This window comes from Osmia lignaria, chromosome 13 (assembly GCF_051020975.1).
Source record: "Osmia lignaria lignaria isolate PbOS001 chromosome 13, iyOsmLign1, whole genome shotgun sequence".
Lineage (NCBI taxonomy): Eukaryota > Metazoa > Arthropoda > Insecta > Hymenoptera > Megachilidae > Osmia > Osmia lignaria.
The window spans coordinates 1,779,624-1,804,831 of record NC_135044.1 but is presented as its reverse complement, the minus strand read 5'-3'; the positions used below and the strand labels follow the sequence as shown (position 1 = coordinate 1,804,831).

Sequence of the window (25,208 nt, the reverse complement as noted above, 5' to 3'; positions counted from 1 at the left end):
CCATAATGGGAACAACACACAAAACCATTATGATACTGACAAAAAGTATCCATAATGGGAACAACACACAAAACCATTATGATACTGACAAAAAGTATGCATAATGGGAACAACACACAAAACCATTATGATACTGACAAAAAGTATGCATAATGGGAACAACACACAAAACCATTATGATACTGACAAAAAGTATCCATAATGGGAACAACACACAAAACCATTATGATACTGACAAAAAGTATGCATAATGGGAACAACACACAAAACCATTATGATACTGACAAAAAGTATCCATAATGGGAACAACACACAAAACCATTATGATACTGACAAAAAGTATGCATAATGGGAACAACACACAAAACCATTATGATACTGACAAAAAGTATCCATAATGGGAACAACACACAAAACCATTATGATACTGACAAAAAGTATGCATAATGGGAACAACACACAAAACCATTATGATACTGACAAAAAGTATCCATAATGGGAACAACACACAAAACCATTATGATACTGACAAAAAGTATCCATAATGGGAACAACACACAAAACCATTATGATACTGACAAAAAGTATCCATAATGGGAACAACACACAAAACCATTATGATACTGACAAAAAGTATGCATAATGGGAACAACACACAAAACCATTATGATACTGACAAAAAGTATGCATAATGGGAACAACACACAAAACCATTATGATACTGACAAAAAGTATCCATAATGGGAACAACACACAAAACCATTATGATACTGACAAAAAGTATGCATAATGGGAACAACACACAAAACCATTATGATACTGACAAAAAGTATCCATAATGGGAACAACACACAAAACCATTATGATACTGACAAAAAGTATCCATAATGGGAACAACACACAAAACCATTATGATACTGACAAAAAGTATCCATAATGGGAACAACACACAAAACCATTATGATACTGACAAAAAGTATGCATAATGGGAACAACACACAAAACCATTATGATACTGACAAAAAGTATGCATAATGGGAACAACACACAAAACCATTATGATACTGACAAAAAGTATCCATAATGGGAACAACACACAAAACCATTATGATACTGACAAAAAGTATGCATAATGGGAACAACACACAAAACCATTATGATACTGACAAAAAGTATCCATAATGGGAACAACACACAAAACCATTATGATACTGACAAAAAGTATGCATAATGGGAACAACACACAAAACCATTATGATACTGACAAAAAGTATCCATAATGGGAACAACACACAAAACCATTATGATACTGACAAAAAGTATCCATAATGGGAACAACACACAAAACCATTATGATACTGACAAAAAGTATCCATAATGGGAACAACACACAAAACCATTATGATACTGACAAAAAGTATGCATAATGGGAACAACACACAAAACCATTATGATACTGACAAAAAGTATGCATAATGGGAACAACACACAAAACCATTATGATACTGACAAAAAGTATCCATAATGGGAACAACACACAAATCCCACCGGTGAGAAAATCAGAACAAATCCACCAACATTGTTAACATTTTACCTTCAAATTCACAAGAAATGAACCATACATTCCAGTCACGTGACCGTTCCTACCTAACTAGAAAGCTAAAGGTACAAATCAATCCTTTATTCAATGTACATTGAATCCTCCCTAACTAGATGCTAAACCATTTTCAACAATCGTTTCCACACTCAACCTGCCTACATAAAAAGCTAAGATACATCCTCAGGGCAATAATAATACCGTTTTACCAATTTCAAAATTTCGTACAAACCATTGTGCTTTACAGCTTAAATCCTCCCTAACTAGAAGCTAAGAAATAATTCCAACGTTGTTATTCAACAACACTTCTTCGACACTGCCAATAAGGAATGCAACACCATCAAACGAAATGACAAAGGCGATACAAGAGACAGCAAAAACAGGAGCAAAACAAGAACCAATAAACTCTTCGCGTTCACGATCATCCGCGTTCGATATTTCTCTAATCTGAAACAAACAAACACACGCACATACATATGTTAATAATATGATGAAATACCATACATCTGAATTCCTGAAACACACAAAAATAAGTATTAAAAAGGGAGAAAAATAAAAAAACAACTGAAATAAAATAGAAATAGATACTTGTTTTTTTTGCTACTACCACTGTCTCCTGTGCTGTCATCGATGATTCTGTAACATCCACTTCTATTCTGCTATGTTCTCTTCTATTCTGCTGCATTCGCTTCTGTTCCGCAGCTTCCTCTTCCGTTCTGTAGCTTCGACTTCTCTTCTGTAATATCCCCGCTTCCTGCGCTGACCCTAATACAGATCTCAGAAATAAATCTCCGCCAAAGACTACACCATGACATCTGCGATAGCTGCTGCGTCCTATGCCTCCTTTCGCTTACCTATGGAGCTTCCCCTCTTTCCTCTCCTTTCGTCTTTTTTCCGCCTCTTTCCTCTTCCACCGTGTTCTCCACCATATTCTAGCATTTTTCTTCTTTTCCGTCTCCTGCTTCACTCCTTCAGAGCGTACTCTTCTCCACTGCAGCATCCTAACCACTTCTCTCTTCTCCGTTGGTCTTCTATCGTCAGCTCTTTTCCTCTGATGCCGCCGCTTTCTCTTCTCCTATGGAGCTTCGCCTCTTCTTTCTTCTTCTTGCTTCTTCCGTTCTGTAGCTTCCACTTCTCTTCTGTAATATCCCCGCTTCCTTCGCTGACCCTAAAACAGATATCAGAAATAAATCTTCGCCAAAGACTACACCATGACATCTGCGAACTTCGCTGCTGCGTCCCATGCCTCCTTTCGCTTACCTATGGAGCGAAACCTATTCCCCTCTTTCCTCTTCTTTCCTCTTTTTTCCACCTCTTTCCTCTTCCACCGAGTTCTCCTCCATATTCCAGCATTTGTCTTCTTTCTGTCTCCTGCTTCCCCCGTTCAGAGCGTACTCTTCTCCACTGCAGCATCCTAACCACTTCTCTCTTCTCCGTTGGTCTTCTATCTTCAGCTCTTCTCCTCTGAACCCATCGCTTTCTTCTGCTTTGCTGCTTTCTCTTCTCCCCTGGGACATCCCCTTCATTCTTCTTCTGCGACAGTCTCCTTTCCTCTGCACCATGCGACGTTGCGAATGTGCCACGGTCTTCGACAACAAATACCGATAGAACTCGAATAAAGGAATCTCATCATTAATAACCGACATCCGCGAAAAACCCGGAGCGCTCCGCCAAGCTGCAAACCGTGGCGGCGAGCTCAAAGCGGAGCGCAAACCGGGGGCCATTTTAGGCAGTCGAAGACCGTGTTCTCCTCCATATTCCGGCATTTTCCTTCTTTCTGTCTCCTGCTTCTCCCGTTCAGAGCGTACTCTTCACCACTGCAGCATCCTAACCACTTCTCTCTTCTCCGTTGGTCTTCTATCTTCAGCTCTTCTCCTCTGAACCCATCGCTTTCTTCTGCTTTGCTGCTTTCTCTTCTCCCCTGGGACATCCCCTTCATTCTTCTTCTGCGACAGTCTCCTTTCCTCTGCACCATGCGACGTTGCGAATGTGCCACGGTCTTCGACAACAAATACCGATAGAACTCGAATAAAGGAATCTCATCATTAATAACCGACATCCGCGAAAAAACCGGAGCGCTCCGCCAAGCTGCAAACCGTGGCGGCGAGCTCAAAGCGGAGCGCAAACCGGGGGCCATTTTAGGCAGTCGAAGACCGTGTTCTCCTCCATATTCCGGCATTTTCCTTCTTTCTGTCTCCTGCTTCTCCCGTTCAGAGCGTACTCTTCACCACTGCAGCATCCTAACCACTTCTCTCTTCTCCGTTGGTCTTCTATCTTCAGCTCTTCTCCTCTGAACCCATCGCTTTCTTCTGCTTTGCTGCTTTCTCTTCTCCCCTGGGACATCCCCTTCATTCTTCTTCTGCGACAGTCTCCTTTCCTCTGCACCATGCGACGTTGCGAATGTGCCACGGTCTTCGACAACAAATACCGATAGAACTCGAATAAAGGAATCTCATCATTAATAACCGACATCCGCGAAAAACCCGGAGCGCTCCGCCAAGCTGCAAACCGTGGCGGCGAGCTCAAAGCGGAACGCAAACCGGGGGCCATTTTAGGCAGTCGAAGACCGTGTTCTCCTCCATATTCCGGCATTTTTCTTCTTTCTGTCTCCTGCTTCTCCCGTTCAGAGCGTACTCTTCACCACTGCAGCATCCTAACCACTTCTCTCTTCTCCGTTGGTCTTCTATCTTCAGCTCTTCTCCTCTGAACCCATCGCTTTCTTCTGCTTTGCTGCTTTCTCTTCTCCCCTGGGACATCCCCTTCATTCTTCTTCTGCGACAGTCTCCTTTCCTCTGCACCATGCGACGTTGCGAATGTGCCACGGTCTTCGACAACAAATACCGATAGAACTCGAATAAAGGAATCTCATCATTAATAACCGACATCCGCGAAAAACCCGGAGCGCTCCGCCAAGCTGCAAACCGTGGCGGCGAGCTCAAAGCGGAGCGCAAACCGGGGGCCATTTTAGGCAGTCGAAGACCGTGTTCTCCTCCATATTCCGGCATTTTCCTTCTTTCTGTCTCCTGCTTCTCCCGTTCAGAGCGTACTCTTCACCACTGCAGCATCCTAACCACTTCTCTCTTCTCCGTTGGTCTTCTATCTTCAGCTCTTCTCCTCTGAACCCATCGCTTTCTTCTGCTTTGCTGCTTTCTCTTCTCCCCTGGGACATCCCCTTCATTCTTCTTCTGCGACAGTCTCCTTTCCTCTGCACCATGCGACGTTGCGAATGTGCCACGGTCTTCGACAACAAATACCGATAGAACTCGAATAAAGGAATCTCATCATTAATAACCGACATCCGCGAAAAAACCGGAGCGCTCCGCCAAGCTGCAAACCGTGGCGGCGAGCTCAAAGCGGAGCGCAAACCGGGGGCCATTTTAGGCAGTCGAAGACCGTGTTCTCCTCCATATTCCGGCATTTTTCTTCTTTCTGTCTCCTGCTTCTCCCGTTCAGAGCGTACTCTTCACCACTGCAGCATCCTAACCACTTCTCTCTTCTCCGTTGGTCTTCTATCTTCAGTTCTTCTCCTCTGAACCCATCGCTTTCTTCTGCTTTGCTGCTTTCTCTTCTCCCCTGGGACATCCCCTTCATTCTTCTTCTGCGACAGTCTCCTTTCCTCTGCACCATGCGACGTTGCGAATGTGCCACGGTCTTCGACAACAAATACCGATAGAACTCGAATAAAGGAATCTCATCATTAATAACCGACATCCGCGAAAAAACCGGAGCGCTCCGCCAAGCTGCAAACCGTGGCGGCGAGCTCAAAGCGGAGCGCAAACCGGGGGCCATTTTAGGCAGTCGAAGACCGTGTTCTCCTCCATATTCCGGCATTTTTCTTCTTTCTGTCTCCTGCTTCTCCCGTTCAGAGCGTACTCTTCACCACTGCAGCATCCTAACCACTTCTCTCTTCTCCGTTGGTCTTCTATCTTCAGCTCTTCTCCTCTGAACCCATCGCTTTCTTCTGCTTTGCTGCTTTCTCTTCTCCCCTGGGACATCCCCTTCATTCTTCTTCTGCGACAGTCTCCTTTCCTCTGCACCATGCGACGTTGCGAATGTGCCACGGTCTTCGACAACAAATACCGATAGAACTCGAATAAAGGAATCTCATCATTAATAACCGACATCCGCGAAAAACCCGGAGCGCTCCGCCAAGCTGCAAACCGTGGCGGCGAGCTCAAAGCGGAGCGCAAACCGGGGGCCATTTTAGGCAGTCGAAGACCGTGTTCTCCTCCATATTCCGGCATTTTCCTTCTTTCTGTCTCCTGCTTCTCCCGTTCAGAGCGTACTCTTCACCACTGCAGCATCCTAACCACTTCTCTCTTCTCCGTTGGTCTTCTATCTTCAGCTCTTCTCCTCTGAACCCATCGCTTTCTTCTGCTTTGCTGCTTTCTCTTCTCCCCTGGGACATCCCCTTCATTCTTCTTCTGCGACAGTCTCCTTTCCTCTGCACCATGCGACGTTGCGAATGTGCCACGGTCTTCGACAACAAATACCGATAGAACTCGAATAAAGGAATCTCATCATTAATAACCGACATCCGCGAAAAACCCGGAGCGCTCCGCCAAGCTGCAAACCGTGGCGGCGAGCTCAAAGCGGAGCGCAAACCGGGGGCCATTTTAGGCAGTCGAAGACCGTGTTCTCCTCCATATTCCGGCATTTTCCTTCTTTCTGTCTCCTGCTTCTCCCGTTCAGAGCGTACTCTTCACCACTGCAGCATCCTAACCACTTCTCTCTTCTCCGTTGGTCTTCTATCTTCAGCTCTTCTCCTCTGAACCCATCGCTTTCTTCTGCTTTGCTGCTTTCTCTTCTCCCCTGGGACATCCCCTTCATTCTTCTTCTGCGACAGTCTCCTTTCCTCTGCACCATGCGACGTTGCGAATGTGCCACGGTCTTCGACAACAAATACCGATAGAACTCGAATAAAGGAATCTCATCATTAATAACCGACATCCGCGAAAAACCCGGAGCGCTCCGCCAAGCTGCAAACCGTGGCGGCGAGCTCAAAGCGGAACGCAAACCGGGGGCCATTTTAGGCAGTCGAAGACCGTGTTCTCCTCCATATTCCGGCATTTTTCTTCTTTCTGTCTCCTGCTTCTCCCGTTCAGAGCGTACTCTTCACCACTGCAGCATCCTAACCACTTCTCTCTTCTCCGTTGGTCTTCTATCTTCAGTTCTTCTCCTCTGAACCCATCGCTTTCTTCTGCTTTGCTGCTTTCTCTTCTCCCCTGGGACATCCCCTTCATTCTTCTTCTGCGACAGTCTCCTTTCCTCTGCACCATGCGACGTTGCGAATGTGCCACGGTCTTCGACAACAAATACCGATAGAACTCGAATAAAGGAATCTCATCATTAATAACCGACATCCGCGAAAAACCCGGAGCGCTCCGCCAAGCTGCAAACCGTGGCGGCGAGCTCAAAGCGGAACGCAAACCGGGGGCCATTTTAGGCAGTCGAAGACCGTGTTCTCCTCCATATTCCGGCATTTTTCTTCTTTCTGTCTCCTGCTTCTCCCGTTCAGAGCGTACTCTTCACCACTGCAGCATCCTAACCACTTCTCTCTTCTCCGTTGGTCTTCTATCTTCAGCTCTTCTCCTCTGAACCCATCGCTTTCTTCTGCTTTGCCCGCTTCCTCTTCTCCCCTGGGACATCCCATTCATTCTTCTTCTGCGACAGTCTCTTTTCTTCTGCACCATGCGACGTTGCGAATGTGCCACCGTCGTCAATAACAAATACCGATAGAATCCGAGTAAAGAAATCTCAGCGTTAATACCCGATATCCGCGAATAAACCGGAGCGCTCCGCCAAGCTGCGAACCTTGGCGGCGAGCTCAAAGCGGAGCGCGAACCGGAACCATTTTACGCAGTCGAAGACGTTCTCTTTCGTCCTGGTTTCCGGGCGCGACACGTTGGTACGGTTCAGCCGTACCGCAAATGCAAATTTTCGCAAAACAGCTCGAATGCTTTGATCAAAATTAGAAGTATGAAGTTAAAATTGATTAACGGTGGCACAAACGCGCCCTTTTAGTCGCCTTTTACGACAAGCAGGGATACTATGGGCGTATTCTACTTCCCCCCGCCCATAGGGGGTGATTTCAGACGATAACAAATACAACACAAATGTACAATACAATACAGGCAAAACACGATAAAATGCATTTTTTAATTATATTATTAGATAATATCATTTTCTTTTATTGATGAATAGGAAATGATCAGGGTTGGGTCATCATAGGAAGTTATTCGTCGATGAAGGTTTATTTCGTTTCGTCATTTTTAAAATTTACTTGAATGCAATAATTTAAAAAATTATGTAAATAGGAAGCTAATGAAAAATAATAAACAGATTAATGATAAAAATTAATTTTAAAAAAAAAGGCGCGTGACTTTACTTGTTAATAAAGCAATGAATTTGATTTAAATGATTTAATTTAATTTAATTTAATTTAATTTAATTTAATTGGAAAGCGACATATGTCAGTTCACAATGAAGTACTTATACATGATGACGTCATTATTAGAGAAAATGTAATATAATTTGCAATTTAACATGTTCGCTACCAGAGTCACATGTATCTATTATAATATTTTGTATCATATGTTTTAAAACACCTGCAATTCAGAGTCTGTTACAGAGTCTGTTACAGACCATGGTTGGTTAGATTTCGTCGTCCATTTGCACATTTGCTGCACCATTTCTATTTGCGCATCAACGATGATGCTGACCTTACATGGTCTGCATACACCTTTGTCGAACCCCATAGCTTAGCTTATAATGTTTCAGATCCGTGATTAGCTGCGTGTCCGTGTCCTCGTTAGTTTCACGGGCTTGTATACCCACGCCTACTCCATTTATGATTGTCTTCGAGATCCCCCACCTACCGTTTTGTCTGCTCGAAGGCCTTCAGGGATCGCGGTTGCAAATGCGATCAGTGTATTTAGGGTGCTATAGTTGAGTATGCAACAACATTCTATCTACTATGGTATACTACAAAAGGCACTATCCTGTTATAACATGATTATTCCATCAAATGCTCACAGATGACGACACCTGGCCGGAATTTAAAATGTCTCACTCTGTTTGACCCGCAGAGTTTCGGGTTCCCTATTCCAGATATGAGAATAGTCGTTATATGAAAAGATTTATTTTGGACATCGTGGAACCAGGAATGTTTTTCTCCAACGTGCAGTAAAAGTGTTGAGTGTAATGATCAATACTCTAAAACCCCACGTTCTGAATTACCGACATAACTTAAAACCTTATTTCCGTCAGCTGCTTTACTGCACGCTCTACGATTCTAAAGCATAAGTTTAAATGGAACTACAGTGGGTAAGACGACCAGGAATAATTGGATACTACACGAATACCGCTGGTATGAACGAGATAATTGCATTTACATGTATAAAACTCGCAGCCATTTGCTCATATTGTTCATAATAGAATAATTAATAAATTATATGATAATACCTTCTTTATACATAAGTCACCTAACAACTGAACGTCTATAAATGATTAGTAATTATATTATGATCAATATGATTGCCCAGGTCTCACCACGTGGAGGTTGCCGCGACTGGAGACCCGCCCGATCCGCGCGCCCATCCACCCTTCCTTTTACAAATAAAAAAAAAAATGTACTATAATACAACCAAATGTACTGTAATACACTTTTTCAGTCTTACTCCATTTGTTGCACAGTTACACAACGTACGACCCATATACGTTCTGTAAATGTTATACAAATGGATATGTCAACTAGCCTACCCGTAAGCGGTACTAATTATGAATAGACCTCAATATGAATCCTGAAAACACATAAAACCATTATGATACTGACAAAAAGTATCCATAAGGGGAACAACACACAAAACCATTATGATACTGACAAAAAGTATGCATAATGGGAACAACACACAAAACCATTATGATACTGACAAAAAGTATGCATAATGGGAACAACACACAAAACCATTATGATACTGACAAAAAGTATCCATAATGGGAACAACACACAAAACCATTATGATACTGACAAAAAGTATGCATAATGGGAACAACACACAAAACCATTATGATACTGACAAAAAGTATGCATAATGGGAACAACACACAAAACCATTATGATACTGACAAAAAGTATGCATAATGGGAACAACACACAAAACCATTATGATACTGACAAAAAGTATCCATAATGGGAACAACACACAAAACCATTATGATACTGACAAAAAGTATGCATAATGGGAACAACACACAAAACCATTATGATACTGACAAAAAGTATCCATAATGGGAACAACACACAAATCCCACCGGTGAGAAAATCAGAACAAATCCACCAACATTGTTAACATTTTACCTTCAAATTCACAAGAAATGAACCATACATTCCAGTCACGTGACCGTTCCTACCTAACTAGAAAGCTAAAGGTACAAATCAATCCTTTATTCAATGTACATTGAATCCTCCCTAACTAGATGCTAAACCATTTTCAACAATCGTTTCCACACTCAACCTGCCTACATAAAAAGCTAAGATACATCCTCAGGGCAATAATAATACCGTTTTACCAATTTCAAAATTTCGTACAAACCATTGTGCTTTACAGCTTAAATCCTCCCTAACTAGAAGCTAAGAAATAATTCCAACGTTGTTATTCAACAACACTTCTTCGACACTGCCAATAAGGAATGCAACACCATCAAACGAAATGACAAAGGCGATACAAGAGACAGCAAAAACAGGAGCAAAACAAGAACCAATAAACTCTTCGCGTTCACGATCATCCGCGTTTGATATTTCTCTAATCTGAAACAAACAAACACACGCACATACATATGTTAATAATATGATGAAATACCATACATCTGAATTCCTGAAACACACAAAAATAAGTATTAAAAAGGGAGAAAAATAAAAAAACAACTGAAATAAAATAGAAATAGATACTTGTTTTTTTTGCTACTACCACTGTCTCCTGTGCTGTCATCGATGATTCTGTAACATCCACTTCTATTCTGCTATGTTCTCTTCTATTCTGCTGCATTCGCTTCTGTTCCGCAGCTTCCTCTTCCGTTCTGTAGCTTCGACTTCTCTTCTGTAATATCCCCGCTTCCTGCGCTGACCCTAATACAGATCTCAGAAATAAATCTCCGCCAAAGACTACACCATGACATCTGCGATAGCTGCTGCGTCCTATGCCTCCTTTCGCTTACCTATGGAGCTTCCCCTCTTTCCTCTCCTTTCGTCTTTTTTCCGCCTCTTTCCTCTTCCACCGTGTTCTCCACCATATTCTAGCATTTTTCTTCTTTTCCGTCTCCTGCTTCACTCCTTCAGAGCGTACTCTTCTCCACTGCAGCATCCTAACCACTTCTCTCTTCTCCGTTGGTCTTCTATCGTCAGCTCTTTTCCTCTGATGCCGCCGCTTTCTCTTCTCCTATGGAGCTTCGCCTCTTCTTTCTTCTTCTTGCTTCTTCCGTTCTGTAGCTTCCACTTCTCTTCTGTAATATCCCCGCTTCCTTCGCTGACCCTAAAACAGATATCAGAAATAAATCTTCGCCAAAGACTACACCATGACATCTGCGAACTTCGCTGCTGCGTCCCATGCCTCCTTTCGCTTACCTATGGAGCGAAACCTATTCCCCTCTTTCCTCTTCTTTCCTCTTTTTTCCACCTCTTTCCTCTTCCACCGAGTTCTCCTCCATATTCCAGCATTTGTCTTCTTTCTGTCTCCTGCTTCCCCCGTTCAGAGCGTACTCTTCTCCACTGCAGCATACTAACCACTTCTCTTTTCTCCGTTGGTCTTCTATCTTCAGCTCTTCTCCTCTGAACCCATCGCTTTCTTCTGCTTTGCTGCTTTCTCTTCTTCCCTGGTACATCCCCATCATCCTTCTTCTGCGACAGTCTCCTTTCCTCTGCACCATGCGACGTTGCGAATGTGCCACGGTCTTCGACAACAAATACCGATAGAACTCGAATAAAGGAATCTCATCATTAATAACCGACATCCGCGAAAAAACCGGAGCGCTCCGCCAAGCTGCAAACCGTGGCGGCGAGCTCAAAGCGGAGCGCAAACCGGGGGCCATTTTAGGCAGTCGAAGACCGTGTTCTCCTCCATATTCCGGCATTTTTCTTCTTTCTGTCTCCTGCTTCTCCCGTTCAGAGCGTACTCTTCACCACTGCAGCATCCTAACCACTTCTCTCTTCTCCGTTGGTCTTCTATCTTCAGCTCTTCTCCTCTGAACCCATCGCTTTCTTCTGCTTTGCTGCTTTCTCTTCTCCCCTGGGACATCCCCTTCATTCTTCTTCTGCGACAGTCTCCTTTCCTCTGCACCATGCGACGTTGCGAATGTGCCACGGTCTTCGACAACAAATACCGATAGAACTCGAATAAAGGAATCTCATCATTAATAACCGACATCCGCGAAAAAACCGGAGCGCTCCGCCAAGCTGCAAACCGTGGCGGCGAGCTCAAAGCGGAGCGCAAACCGGGGGCCATTTTAGGCAGTCGAAGACCGTGTTCTCCTCCATATTCCGGCATTTTTCTTCTTTCTGTCTCCTGCTTCTCCCGTTCAGAGCGTACTCTTCACCACTGCAGCATCCTAACCACTTCTCTCTTCTCCGTTGGTCTTCTATCTTCAGCTCTTCTCCTCTGAACCCATCGCTTTCTTCTGCTTTGCTGCTTTCTCTTCTCCCCTGGGACATCCCCTTCATTCTTCTTCTGCGACAGTCTCCTTTCCTCTGCACCATGCGACGTTGCGAATGTGCCACGGTCTTCGACAACAAATACCGATAGAACTCGAATAAAGGAATCTCATCATTAATAACCGACATCCGCGAAAAACCCGGAGCGCTCCGCCAAGCTGCAAACCGTGGCGGCGAGCTCAAAGCGGAGCGCAAACCGGGGGCCATTTTAGGCAGTCGAAGACCGTGTTCTCCTCCATATTCCGGCATTTTTCTTCTTTCCGTCTCCTGCTTCTCCCGTTCAGAGCGTACTCTTCACCACTGCAGCATCCTAACCACTTCTCTCTTCTCCGTTGGTCTTCTATCTTCAGCTCTTCTCCTCTGAACCCATCGCTTTCTTCTGCTTTGCTGCTTTCTCTTCTCCCCTGGGACATCCCCTTCATTCTTCTTCTGCGACAGTCTCCTTTCCTCTGCACCATGCGACGTTGCGAATGTGCCACGGTCTTCGACAACAAATACCGATAGAACTCGAATAAAGGAATCTCATCATTAATAACCGACATCCGCGAAAAACCCGGAGCGCTCCGCCAAGCTGCAAACCGTGGCGGCGAGCTCAAAGCGGAGCGCAAACCGGGGGCCATTTTAGGCAGTCGAAGACCGTGTTCTCCTCCATATTCCGGCATTTTTCTTCTTTCCGTCTCCTGCTTCTCCCGTTCAGAGCGTACTCTTCACCACTGCAGCATCCTAACCACTTCTCTCTTCTCCGTTGGTCTTCTATCTTCAGCTCTTCTCCTCTGAACCCATCGCTTTCTTCTGCTTTGCTGCTTTCTCTTCTCCCCTGGGACATCCCCTTCATTCTTCTTCTGCGACAGTCTCCTTTCCTCTGCACCATGCGACGTTGCGAATGTGCCACGGTCTTCGACAACAAATACCGATAGAACTCGAATAAAGGAATCTCATCATTAATAACCGACATCCGCGAAAAAACCGGAGCGCTCCGCCAAGCTGCAAACCGTGGCGGCGAGCTCAAAGCGGAGCGCAAACCTGGGGCCATTTTAGGCAGTCGAAGACCGTGTTCTCCTCCATATTCCAGCATTTTTCTTCTTTCTGTCTCCTGCTTCTCCCGTTCAGAGCGTACTCTTCTCCACTGCAGCATCCTAACCACTTCCCTCTTCTCCGTTGGTCTTCTATCTTCAGCTCTTCTCCTCTGAAGCTATCGCTTTTATCTGCTTTGCCGCTTTCTCTTCTCCCCAGGGACATCAGCTTCATTCTTCTTCTGGGACAGTCTCCTTTCTTCTTCCGTCTCTTCAACTACTCGGTTGCGTTCTTCTCTTCTACCGCGCTTCATTCGCTGCTCTAGACCATTTTCTTCTCATCCGCATCGTCCTTCGTTTCATCCAAACTCTTCTTTTCTTCTGCACCATGCGACGTTGCGAATGTGCCACCGTCGTCAATAACAAATACCGATAGAACCCGAATAAAGAAATCTCAGCGTTAATAATCGATATCCGCGAATAAACCGGAGCGCTCCGCCAAGCTACGAACCTTGGCGGCGAGCTCAAAGCGGACCGCAAACCGGAACCATTTTACGCAGTCCAAGACGTTCTCTTTCGTCCTGGTTTCCGGCCGCGACACGTTGGTACGGTTCAGCCGTACCGCAAATGCAAATTTTCGCAAACAGCTCGGATGCTTTGATCAAAATTAGAAGTATGAAGTTAAAATTGATTAACGGTGGCACAAACGCGCCCTTTTAGTCGCCTTTTACGACAAGCAGGGATACTATGGGCGTATTCTACTTCCCCCCGCCCATAGGGGGTGATTTCAGACGATAACAAATACAACACAAATGTACAATACAATACAGGCAAAACACGATAAAATCCATTTTTTAATTATATTATTAGATAATATCATTTTCTTTTATTGATGAATAGGAAATGATCAGGGTTGGGTCATCATAGGAAGTTATTCGTCGATAAAGGTTTATTTCGTTTCGTCATTTTTAAAATTTACTTGAATGCAATAATTTAAAAAATTATGTAATTAGGAAGCTAATGAAAAATGATAAACAGATTAATGATAAAAATTAATTTTAAAAAAAAAGCGCGTGACTTTACTTGTTAATGAAGCAATCAATTTGATTTAAATGATTTAATTTAATTTAATTTAATTTAATTGGAAAGCGACATATAATGTCAGTTCACAATGACGTACTTATACTTGATGACGTCATTATTAGACAAAATGTAATATAATCAGCAACTTAACATGTTCGCTACCAGAGTCACATGTATCTATCATAATATTTTGTATCATATGTTTTAAAACACCTGCAATTCAGAGTCTGTTACAAAATCCATAAAATAATATATAATAATATGCATAGTCTATAGTAATATTGCTTTGTTTTATATTATTTCATAATATAAGAAAAGAAATAGTCTATGATGGACGAATTTTTAATTAAGTTCTATTACTGAACATGTTAAATTGATAACAGATATCTAGCGAGCATAGTGACTGTAAAAAGTAGTGAAAAAGATATTAATATGTACTTAGATCAGAATTTAAGGATGACTTTCCATAAAAAGATGGAAAGACATCCTTTCATGATGTGCGATGATGTCCCACGATGTCCCACGATGATCATCTTCTTTCTTCGACTACTCAATGAATCAGCTCAAACATTCCATAAAGATGAGAAATATATTAAACATGAGTGTCACACACAACGACCAACTATTAAAAGAATAGCTGTCCGAAGCATACAACAAAAAAAAAAGGAATTTTTGAACAGATGTCATTGAAGTAGTCCTTTTTCGTCCGGGCCTAGAGCCGCGGGCGAGCTTACATACTAGGTATAGACCAAGATTTAATCAAAATCAATTAACTAAAAAGTAATTGATTCCGATTATGCTACCCCAGGTGCAGACTTTTCACCGGACCTATAAGCCTACCCGAAAGAGAAATGTGATTGGTCTGCTTCCCTGGCCCTACCTACTTACATCTAAATCACACACACCAGAAGTAAGCTACCTGCCTGCCTATCCCTATATTTAAAAAAGCAAAACTCGTTCATTCCAACACACACACTCCACGGTTCTCACACACAACACTCGGGTGCAAGCCTACTCTAGAGAGAACGTCCCGAGACGCCTCCGTCACCCAAGCTTGTAACACACACATTTATACTTTATGTACGTACCATTTGCTGTAATCGACTGACAACGTAGCGTACATTGCGTTGTTATTAATATAATATTAATGTATTGTGTCATATAAAACTCTTATTAAAATGTAAAATTATTTATGCTATAATGCTGACTTTGAGTCATTCTCTTTTTTATAAAACTAAGTACAGTAATAATTAGTATTCCATTCATTTCAAAAAAGAATATGGTATTCAAATGGTATATTTCCTTCATATATTGTAAAATATTATTATGATTTTTATACATGAATATTCTCAAACAAGTATCCATTCAATGTAATATGATTGTATGATATTATACATACAGTATGTAATATGGAACATATTGATTAGATATGTAATATATTTATCCTGTATGTATTTATATAAACTATTTAAGTTGAATAATAAAATCGACGTACATTTCACTAATTTAAACACACACACACACATGTGAAACGTACATCGTGCACGATACGCTAATACGTTTGTCAGTCGCTGTAATATTACTTACTTCTAAAACCGTACCCACCACCCTTACCCATACAACGCACACCTGGGTTTGTTGATGAGCTCAGGCAAATAAGTAATGAATACGGGCAAAGAAATAATACACCTACCGTGTGAGGCTGAAAATCCTAAGCTAAAATGATAGATTAGTAGATAGTAAAGCTAACGAGCTAATAAACATTTTAATTTTGAAAGTAAATTATTCTGTATAACAGTCCTACATTAAAACTATGATTTTGTTTGAATTAATAAGATTGAACTTAATTAGAATAAAATATTAAAAAATGATTCTGTATGAAATACAATACTCCAATTATATAAAACTCTAAACAAATTGCATTTAATTATAGCAACAAACAAATATGTAAAAAAATCACTCTACTTTAAGCAAAAATTGTATCTGTGGAAAATATAATTCAATAATTAATATACATGTAATACATCCTCGGCTGATTGCATGTCGAAGTAAATGATCTAAGTTACATCAAATGTACATTCGAAAATGTTACTTCGACGTTAGAATCTAACCGTCGCGAAATGTCTTCTTGCTCATAAAACATATTTAAATCGACAATATAATAATATACTGCATTGAAATATTATAGTATAATCAATGTATTGTAGCAAATGTACGTAATATTTACTGCATATAAAATATACAAACTTTATATACATTATCAAAATTCAAATTTCCTTTAATTAAAAAAATATTTTTTAAATTATATTTTATTTGTGAAATCGGAGGGTCATCCGACTTCTATCCTACAAACTATTTTTTAAAAAGAGACAAGAAGACCCTAGCCTGAACTAAGAAATATAACAATATAACAAACAAAAAAGATATGAAATGTATGTAACATATATACTCCATGAGTATACATTCACTCATGGGTCACTATGCTCACTTAAAATAAGAATAAAATTTTTAATTCATGGGACTCACTGAACCAGTGAGCACCTATTGGGGGGAAGGTACAAAAAACCCGGCGGATGGTGTCCTCGGCAAATGGTCTCCTCAGCAGATTGATGTTGTAGAGTATTATAGTAGGTAGAATATTGGCATACTGGCATTGGTTGATAATTCTCTAATTAAAAAACAATACTATTACATTTGTATATTACATTTTAAATTTACCATGATAATTTATTGTAACTACTTAATAATAAAACTTACATTTATTTTGATGAAGATTCATTTAATAATTTCATATCACGCTTGTGATGTTTTATTCTTTATTCGACTGCAATTCTGTAACAAAAAAGAATGATTTTTCACATATATACTTCAATGGTACATCATATATATTTAATCAATATATCAATATTTCAAAAAATCTCCCTATCCTCAAAACATAAATTTTTGAATATTTTTTTAATTTTAAATATTTTTTAATTCTTCAACATTAATCAAATTTGCATGCCTAATATATTATTAAACGTATCTATCACCGTATAAAAGTTAATTCTGAATTGTGATAATGTAATAATCAACAAATACGAAAGCTTGAACAATGGCTGGAATAAGTGAGACATTTGAATTTCCCGCTATAAAGTAGTGAAGATTATCGACGCCATATTGAAATAAAGTCAAGATTACTTTTCTCAACTTTATACACCAAAATATAGGAAACAAAGTATAAAAAACGAAAGATATTGACGGAATTTAAGAAATTATTGATATGAAAGCAGAATAAATGAAGAAAATGCTATTTTAATTCGTATTTATATCGGCGTAATAGTAAAAGACGAGAAAATCAATCATCACGATATATAACAACAAATTATGGGAAAAATGTACTAAAAACATGAAAAAATGCAATAATATTAGAGAAATTATTGATATAAAAAGAAAATAATTCAAATTCAGCTGTTCTAATTTCATTATGAATTCACGGCAAGAGCAAAAAATTTCATCTCACGTATTTTTTAAGAAAACGTCGAATTAATGTCAGAAAACAAAAACGTAGACTTCTCATCGGCTATTCTTTCTCTTTTTTGTAATTTCAACACCTGAAAGATAATTTATTTTAATGTTTGAAGATAATTTAACCTTACCTGTTGCAGACGCGTGTTAAGCAAACGAAGCTTCGAAGACGAATGACGCAATGCGCCACAAATCGACGCACTCGCTCACGCAGCGACGTGTCTGATTGGTCGAAATCAGAGGATGCCAACATGGACGACCAATCACAGCCGTTGATAGAAGTTTCAAAGTGCTTCGAAACTTTAACACTAATCGTAAGGGAAAGGTTCGTTAAAAATTATCAACGCCATATTGAAATAAAATCAAAATTACTTTTCTCAACTTTAAACACCAAAATATTGGAAACAGAGTACAGAAAACGAAAGATATTGACGGGATTTAAAAAATTATTGATATAAAAACAGAATAAATGAACAAAATTTTATTTTAATTCGTATCTATATCGACGTAATAGTAAAAAACGAGAAAATCAATTATCACGATATAAAACAATAAATTATGGGAAAAATATACTAAAAACATGCAAAAATGCAACAATATTTGAGAAATTATTGATATAAAGAGAAAATAATTCAAATTCTGTTGTTCTAGTTTCATTACGAATTCACAGCAAGAGCAAGAAATTCTATCTCATGTATTTTTGAAGAAAACGTCGAATTAATATCAAAAAACAAAAAGCTAGACTTCTCTTGGGCTATTCTTTCTCTTGTTTGTATTTTCAACACCCGAGAGACAATTTAATTTAATGTTTAAAAATAATTTGTCGTACCTGTTGCAGACACGTGCAGAACGAACGAAGCTTCGAAGAGAAATGCTGCACTGCGCCACAAGTCGACGCACTCATCCACACAGCGACGTATCTGATTGGTCGAAATGAGAGGATGCCAACATGGACGACCAATCACAGCCATTGGTAGAAGTTTCGAATTGCTTCGTATATAATGTTAATCGTAACGGAAACGTACATATAATAAATATCAAAGAAAAAATCGAATAATATACTTTCTTAGGAACACCCATCTTGTATTATCTTTTATTTTATTGTAATTATGTAATAAATAAACGGAAATATTACTTTAATAATGCTTTCCTATGTAGTGATTCTGCTAAAAAATATTTATCAATTATTTCAAATATGTTGAGACATTTACATATGTATTAACATTTACATATGTTTGTTAATACAATGTATTATACAATGTATTAACAACCATAATAAGAATCGGCGAAAAAATTGAATTGAAGAATAGATGGGAATTTTAGCTAACGAATAAATAACCTCAATTAAGTTTGTAAAAGCTAAATCATTTTTTAGTGTTTGAAACAATCAGTTACAAGTTACGACGAAGCCGTAATACTAAAATAAACTTTTAAGTAATGAATATAAGCAGAAAAATGTATTTTTTTAGCTTCCTTGCAATATCTATCTTGTTCTAATTGTTAGCTTTATGCGATCAAGTAATGAATAAAGAGAACTATTAATTTAATAACTTTTTCTATTTCGTAATTCTGCTGATACCTTAAATTTTCTATGGAACTTCATGGATTTTGTTGTGTGCTAAAACAGAACTCCATGGAGTCTTATCCTAACAATGACTACAGATAGAACAAGACTGAACATGCATTTGCTCAACCTAACCTCACTTTGGGGTATCGTGCACCATCGGTAAAGAAAGCATGTCTAGTCTTGAGGGATCGGTACCAACTGCAAATTTTCGCAAAACAGCTCGAATGCTTTTATCAAAATTAGAAATATGAAATTAAAATTGATTAACAGTGGCACAGACGTGCCCTTTTAGTCGCCTTTTACGACAAGCAGGGATACTATGGGCGTATTCTACTTCCCCCCGCCCATAGGGGGTGATTTGAAACGTTAACCAACACAATACAAATGTACAATACAATACAGGTAAAATACGATAAAATTCATTTTTTAATTATATTTTTAGATAATATCATTTTTTTTTATTGATGAATAGGAAATGATCAGGGTTGGGTTATCATAGGAAGTTATTCGTCTATGAAGGTTTATTTTGTTTCGTTATTGTTAAAATTTACTTGAATGCAATAATTTAAAAAATTATGTAAATAGGAAGCTAATGAAAAATGAAAAACAGAATAATGATAAAAATTAATTTAAAAAAAAAAAAGCGCATGACTTTACTTGTTAATGAAGCAATCAATATGATTTAAATGATTTAATTTAATTTAATTTAATTTAATTGGAAAGCGACATATAATGTCAGTTCACAATGACGTACTTATACTTGATGACGTCATTATTAGACAAAATGTAATATAATCAGCAACTTAACATGTTCGCTACCAGAGTCACATGTATCTATCATAATATTTTGTATCATATGTTTTAAAACACCTGCAATTCAGAGTCTGTTACAAAATCCATAAAATAATATATAATAATATGCATAGTCTATAGTAATATTGCTTTGTTTTATGTTATTTCATAATATAAGAAAAGAAATAGTCTATAATGGACAAATTTTTAATTAAGTTCTATTACTGAACATGTTAAATTGATAACAGATATCTAGTGAGCATAGTGACTGTAAAAAGTAGTGAAAAAGATATTAATATGTACTTAGATCAGAATTTAAGGATGACTTTCCATAAAAAGATGGAAAGACATCCTTTCATGATGTGCGATGATGTCCCACGATGTCCCACGATGTCCCACGATGATCATCTTCTTTCTTCGACTACTCAATGAATCAGCTCAAAGATTCCATAAAGATGAGAAATATATTAAACATGAGTGTCACACACAACGACCAACTATTAAAAGAATAGCTGTACGAAGCATGCAACAAAAAAAAAGGAATTTTTGAACAGATGTCATTGAAGTAGTCCTTTTTCGTCCGGGCCTAGAGCCGCGGGCGAGCTTACATACTAGGTATAGATCAAGATTTAATCAAAATCAATTAACTAAAAAGTAATTGATTCCGATTATGCTACCCCAGGTGCAGACTTTTCACCGGACCTATAAGCCTACCCGAAAGAGAAATGTGATTGGTCTGCTTTCCTGGCCCTACCTACTTACATCTAAATCACATACACCAGAAGTAAGCTACCTGCCTGCCTATCCCTATATTTAAAAAAGCAAAACTCGTTCATTCCAACACACACACTCCACGGTTCTCACACACAACACTCGGGTGCAAGCCTACTCTAGAGAGAACGTCCCGAGACGCCTCCGTCACCCAAGCTTGTAACACACACATTTATACTTTATGTACGTACCATTTGCTGTAATCGACTGACAACGTAGCGTACATTGCGTTGTTATTAATATAATATTAATGTATTGTGTCATATAAAACTCTTATTGAAATGTAAAATTATTTATGCTATAATGCTGACTTTGAGTCATTCTCTTTTTTATAAAACTAAGTACAGTAATAATTAGTATTTCATTGATTTCAAAAAAGAATATGGTATTCAAGTGGTATATTTCCTTCATATATTGTAAAATATTATTATGATTTTTATTCATGAATATTCTCAAACAAGTATCCATTCAATGTAATATGATTGAATGATATTATACATACAGTATGTAATATGGAAAATATTGATTAGATATGTAATATATTTATCCTGTATGTATTTATATAAACTATTTAAGTTGAATAATAAAATCGACGTACATTCCACTAATTTAAACACACACACACATGTGAAACGTACATCGTGCACGATACGCTAATACGTTTGTCAATCGCTGTAATATTGCTTAATTCTAAAACCGTACCCACCACCCTTACCCATACAACGCACACCTGGGTTTGTTGATGAGCTCAGGCTAGTAAGTAATGAATACGGGCAAAGAAATAATACACCTACCGTGTGAAGCTGAAAATCCTAAGCTAAAATGATAGATTAGTAGAATGTAAAGCTAACGGGCTAATAAACATTTTAATTTTGAAAGTAAATTATTCTGTATAACAGTCTCACATTAGAACTATGATTTTCTTTGAATTAATTAGATTGAACTTAATTAGAATAAAATATTAAAAAATGATTCTGTATAAAATACAATACTCCAATTATAAAAAACTCTAAACAAATTGCATTTAATTATAGCAAAAAACAAATATGTAAAAAAATCACTTTACTTTAAGCAAAAATTGTATCTGTGGAAAATATAATTCAATAATTAATATACATGTAATACATCCTCGGCTGATTGCATGTCGAAGTAAATGATCTAAGTTACATCAAATGTACATTCGAAAATGTTACTTCGACGTTAGAATCTAACCGTCGCGAAATGTCTTCTTGCTCATAAAACATATTTAAATCGACAATATAATAATATACTGCATTGAAATATTATAGTATAATCAATGTATTGTAGCAAATGTACGTAATATTTACTGCATATAAAATATACAAACTTTATATACATTATCAAAATTTAAATTTCCTTTAATTAAAAAAATATTTTTTAAATTATATTTTATTTGTGAAATCGGAGGATCATCCGACTTCTATCCTACAAACTATTTTTTAAAAAGAGACAAGAAGACCCTAGCCTGAACTAAGAAATATAACAATATAACAAACAAAAAAGATATGAATGGTATGTAACATATATACTCCATGAGTATACATTCACTCATGGGTCACTATGCTCACTTAAAATAAGAATAAAATTTTTAATTCATGGGACTCACTGAACCGATGAGCACCTATTGGGGGGAAGGTACAATAAACCCGGCGGATGGTGTCCTCGGCAAATGGTCTCCTCAGCAGATTGATGTTGTAGAGTATTATAGTAGGTAGAGTATTGGCATATTGGCATTGGTTGATCATTCTCTAATTAAAAAACAATAGTATTACATTTGTGTATTACATTTTAAATTTACCATGATAATTTATTGTAACTACTTAATAATAAAAATTACATTTATTTTGATGAAGATTCATTTAATAATTTCATATCACGCTTGTGATGTTTTATTCTTTATTCGACTGCAATTCTGTAACAAAAAAGAATGATTTTTCACATATATACTTCAATGGTACATCATATATATTTAATCAATATATCAATATTTCAAAAAATCTCCCTATCCTCAAAACATAAATTTTTGAATATTTTTTTAATTTCAAATATTTTTTAATTCTTCAACATTAATCAAATTTGCATGCCTATTATATTATTAAACGTATCTATCACCGTATAAAAGTTAGTTCTGAATTGTGATAATGTAATAATCAACAAATACGAAAGCTTGAACAATGGCTGGAATAAGTGAGACATTTGAATTTCCCGCTATAAAGTATTGAAGATTATCGACGCCATATTGAAATAAAGTCAAGATTACTTTTCTCAACTTTATACACCAAAATATAGGAAACAAAGTATAAAAAACGAAAGATATTGACGGAATTTAAGAAATTATTGATATGAAAGCAGAATAAATGAAGAAAATGCTATTTTAATTCGTATTTATATCGGCGTAATAGTAAAAGACGAGAAAATCAATCATCACGATATATAACAACAAATTATGGGAAAAATGTACTAAAAACATGAAAAAATGCAATAATATTAGAGAAATTATTGATATAAAAAGAAAATAATTCAAATTCAGCTGTTCTAATTTCATTATGAATTCACGGCAAGAGCAAAAAATTTCATCTCACGTATTTTTTAAGAAAACGTCGAATTAATGTCAGAAAACAAAAACGTAGACTTCTCATCGGCTATTCTTTCTCTTTTTTGTAATTTCAACACCTGAAAGATAATTTATTTTAATGTTTGAAGATAATTTAACCTTACCTGTTGCAGACGCGTGTTAAGCAAACGAAGCTTCGAAGACGAATGACGCAATGCGCCACAAATCGACGCACTCGCTCACGCAGCGACGTGTCTGATTGGTCGAAATCAGAGGATGCCAACATGAACGACCAATCACAGCCGTTGATAGAAGTTTCAAAGTGCTTCGAAACTTTAACACTAATCGTAAGGGAAAGGTTCGTTAAAAATTATCAACGCCATATTGAAATAAAATCAAAATTACTTTTCTCAACTTTAAACACCAAAATATTGGAAACAGAGTACAGAAAACGAAAGATATTGACGGGATTTAAAAAATTATTGATATAAAAACAGAATAAATGAACAAAATTTTATTTTAATTCGTATCTATATCGACGTAATAGTAAAAAACGAGAAAATCAATTATCACGATATAAAACAATAAATTATGGGAAAAATATACTAAAAACATGCAAAAATGCAACAATATTTGAGAAATTATTGATATAAAGAGAAAATAATTCAAATTCTGTTGTTCTAGTTTCATTACGAATTCACAGCAAGAGCAAGAAATTCTATCTCATGTATTTTTGAAGAAAACGTCGAATTAATATCAAAAAACAAAAAGCTAGACTTCTCTTGGGCTATTCTTTCTCTTGTTTGTATTTTCAACACCCGAGAGACAATTTAATTTAATGTTTAAAAATAATTTGTCGTACCTGTTGCAGACACGTGCAGAACGAACGAAGCTTCGAAGAGAAATGCTGCACTGCGCCACAAGTCGACGCACTCATCCACACAGCGACGTATCTGATTGGTCGAAATGAGAGGATGCCAACATGGACGACCAATCACAGCCATTGGTAGAAGTTTCGAATTGCTTCGTATATAATGTTAATCGTAACGGAAACGTACATATAATAAATATCAAAGAAAAAATCGAATAATATACTTTCTTAGGAACACCCATCTTGTATTATCTTTTATTTTATTGTAATTATGTAATAAATAAACGGAAATATTACTTTAATAATGCTTTCCTATGTAGTGATTCTGCTAAAAAATATTTATCAATTATTTCAAATATGTTGAGACATTTACATATGTATTAACATTTACATATGTTTGTTAATACAATGTATTATACAATGTATTAACAACCATAATAAGAATCGGCGAAAAAATTGAATTGAAGAATAGATGGGAATTTTAGCTAACGAATAAATAACCTCAATTAAGTTTGTAAAAGCTAAATCATTTTTTAGTGTTTGAAACAATGAGTTACAAGTTACTACGAAGCCGTAATACTAAAATAAACTTTTAAGTAATGAATATAAGCAGAAAAATGTATTTTTTTAGCTTCCTTGCAATATCTATCTTGTTCTAATTGTTAGCTTTATGCGATCAAGTAATGAATAAAGAGAACTATTAATTTAATAACTTTTTCTATTTCGT

General features: G+C 37.9%; 3 protein-coding genes and 1 long non-coding RNA gene across 8 annotated transcripts; 2 read left to right on the top strand and 2 right to left on the bottom strand.

The window, feature by feature from the left end:
* Window positions 1–1,349: 1,349 nt before the first annotated feature.
* Window positions 1,350–12,556, bottom strand: LOC143306017 (uncharacterized). 2 transcript variants are annotated; one of them, XM_076691772.1, is made up of 3 exons: window positions 10,814–11,218; window positions 2,452–2,765; window positions 1,350–2,362 (listed from the first exon to the last, which is right to left on the bottom strand). In XM_076691772.1, exons 1-2 carry the CDS (start codon window positions 10,957–10,959, stop codon window positions 2,561–2,563), a joined length of 351 nt encoding a protein of 116 aa, XP_076547887.1. In that variant the 5' UTR covers window positions 10,960–11,218; the 3' UTR covers window positions 1,350–2,362; window positions 2,452–2,560. The 2 variants fall into 2 exon arrangements, with proteins under 2 accessions (XP_076547887.1, XP_076547886.1); XM_076691771.1 differs by lacking the exons at window positions 1,350–2,362; window positions 2,452–2,765 and adding exons at window positions 9,778–10,724; window positions 11,253–12,556 and having other exon boundaries at window positions 10,814–10,838.
* A 623-nt stretch (window positions 12,557–13,179) lies between these two features.
* LOC143306019 (uncharacterized) lies at window positions 13,180–23,904 on the bottom strand. The gene is made up of 5 exons (XR_013063291.1): window positions 23,775–23,904; window positions 22,894–22,968; window positions 18,037–22,804; window positions 17,156–17,230; window positions 13,180–17,066 (listed from the first exon to the last, which is right to left on the bottom strand). It is a non-coding gene; the product is annotated as an uncharacterized LOC143306019 (long non-coding RNA).
* LOC117602291 (uncharacterized) lies at window positions 15,195–18,886 on the top strand. 2 transcript variants are annotated; one of them, XM_076691777.1, is made up of 3 exons: window positions 15,195–15,308; window positions 18,046–18,219; window positions 18,744–18,886. In XM_076691777.1, exons 1-3 carry the CDS (start codon window positions 15,195–15,197, stop codon window positions 18,840–18,842), a joined length of 387 nt encoding a protein of 128 aa, XP_076547892.1. In that variant the 3' UTR covers window positions 18,843–18,886. The 2 variants fall into 2 exon arrangements, with proteins under 2 accessions (XP_076547892.1, XP_076547891.1); XM_076691776.1 differs by having other exon boundaries at window positions 18,046–18,230; window positions 18,744–18,882.
* Window positions 19,732–25,067, top strand: LOC143306018 (uncharacterized). Of its 3 annotated transcripts, none has more exons than XM_076691774.1 (4): window positions 19,734–19,874; window positions 20,947–21,048; window positions 23,784–23,957; window positions 24,482–25,067. In XM_076691774.1, the coding sequence occupies exons 1-4, from the start codon at window positions 19,857–19,859 to the stop codon at window positions 24,578–24,580; spliced, it is 393 nt and encodes a 130-aa protein (XP_076547889.1). In that variant the 5' UTR covers window positions 19,734–19,856; the 3' UTR covers window positions 24,581–25,067. The 3 variants fall into 3 exon arrangements, with proteins under 3 accessions (XP_076547890.1, XP_076547889.1, XP_076547888.1); XM_076691773.1 differs by having other exon boundaries at window positions 23,784–23,968; window positions 24,482–24,790; XM_076691775.1 differs by lacking the exon at window positions 20,947–21,048 and having other exon boundaries at window positions 19,732–19,874; window positions 23,784–23,968.
* Window positions 25,068–25,208: the final 141 nt, after the last annotated feature.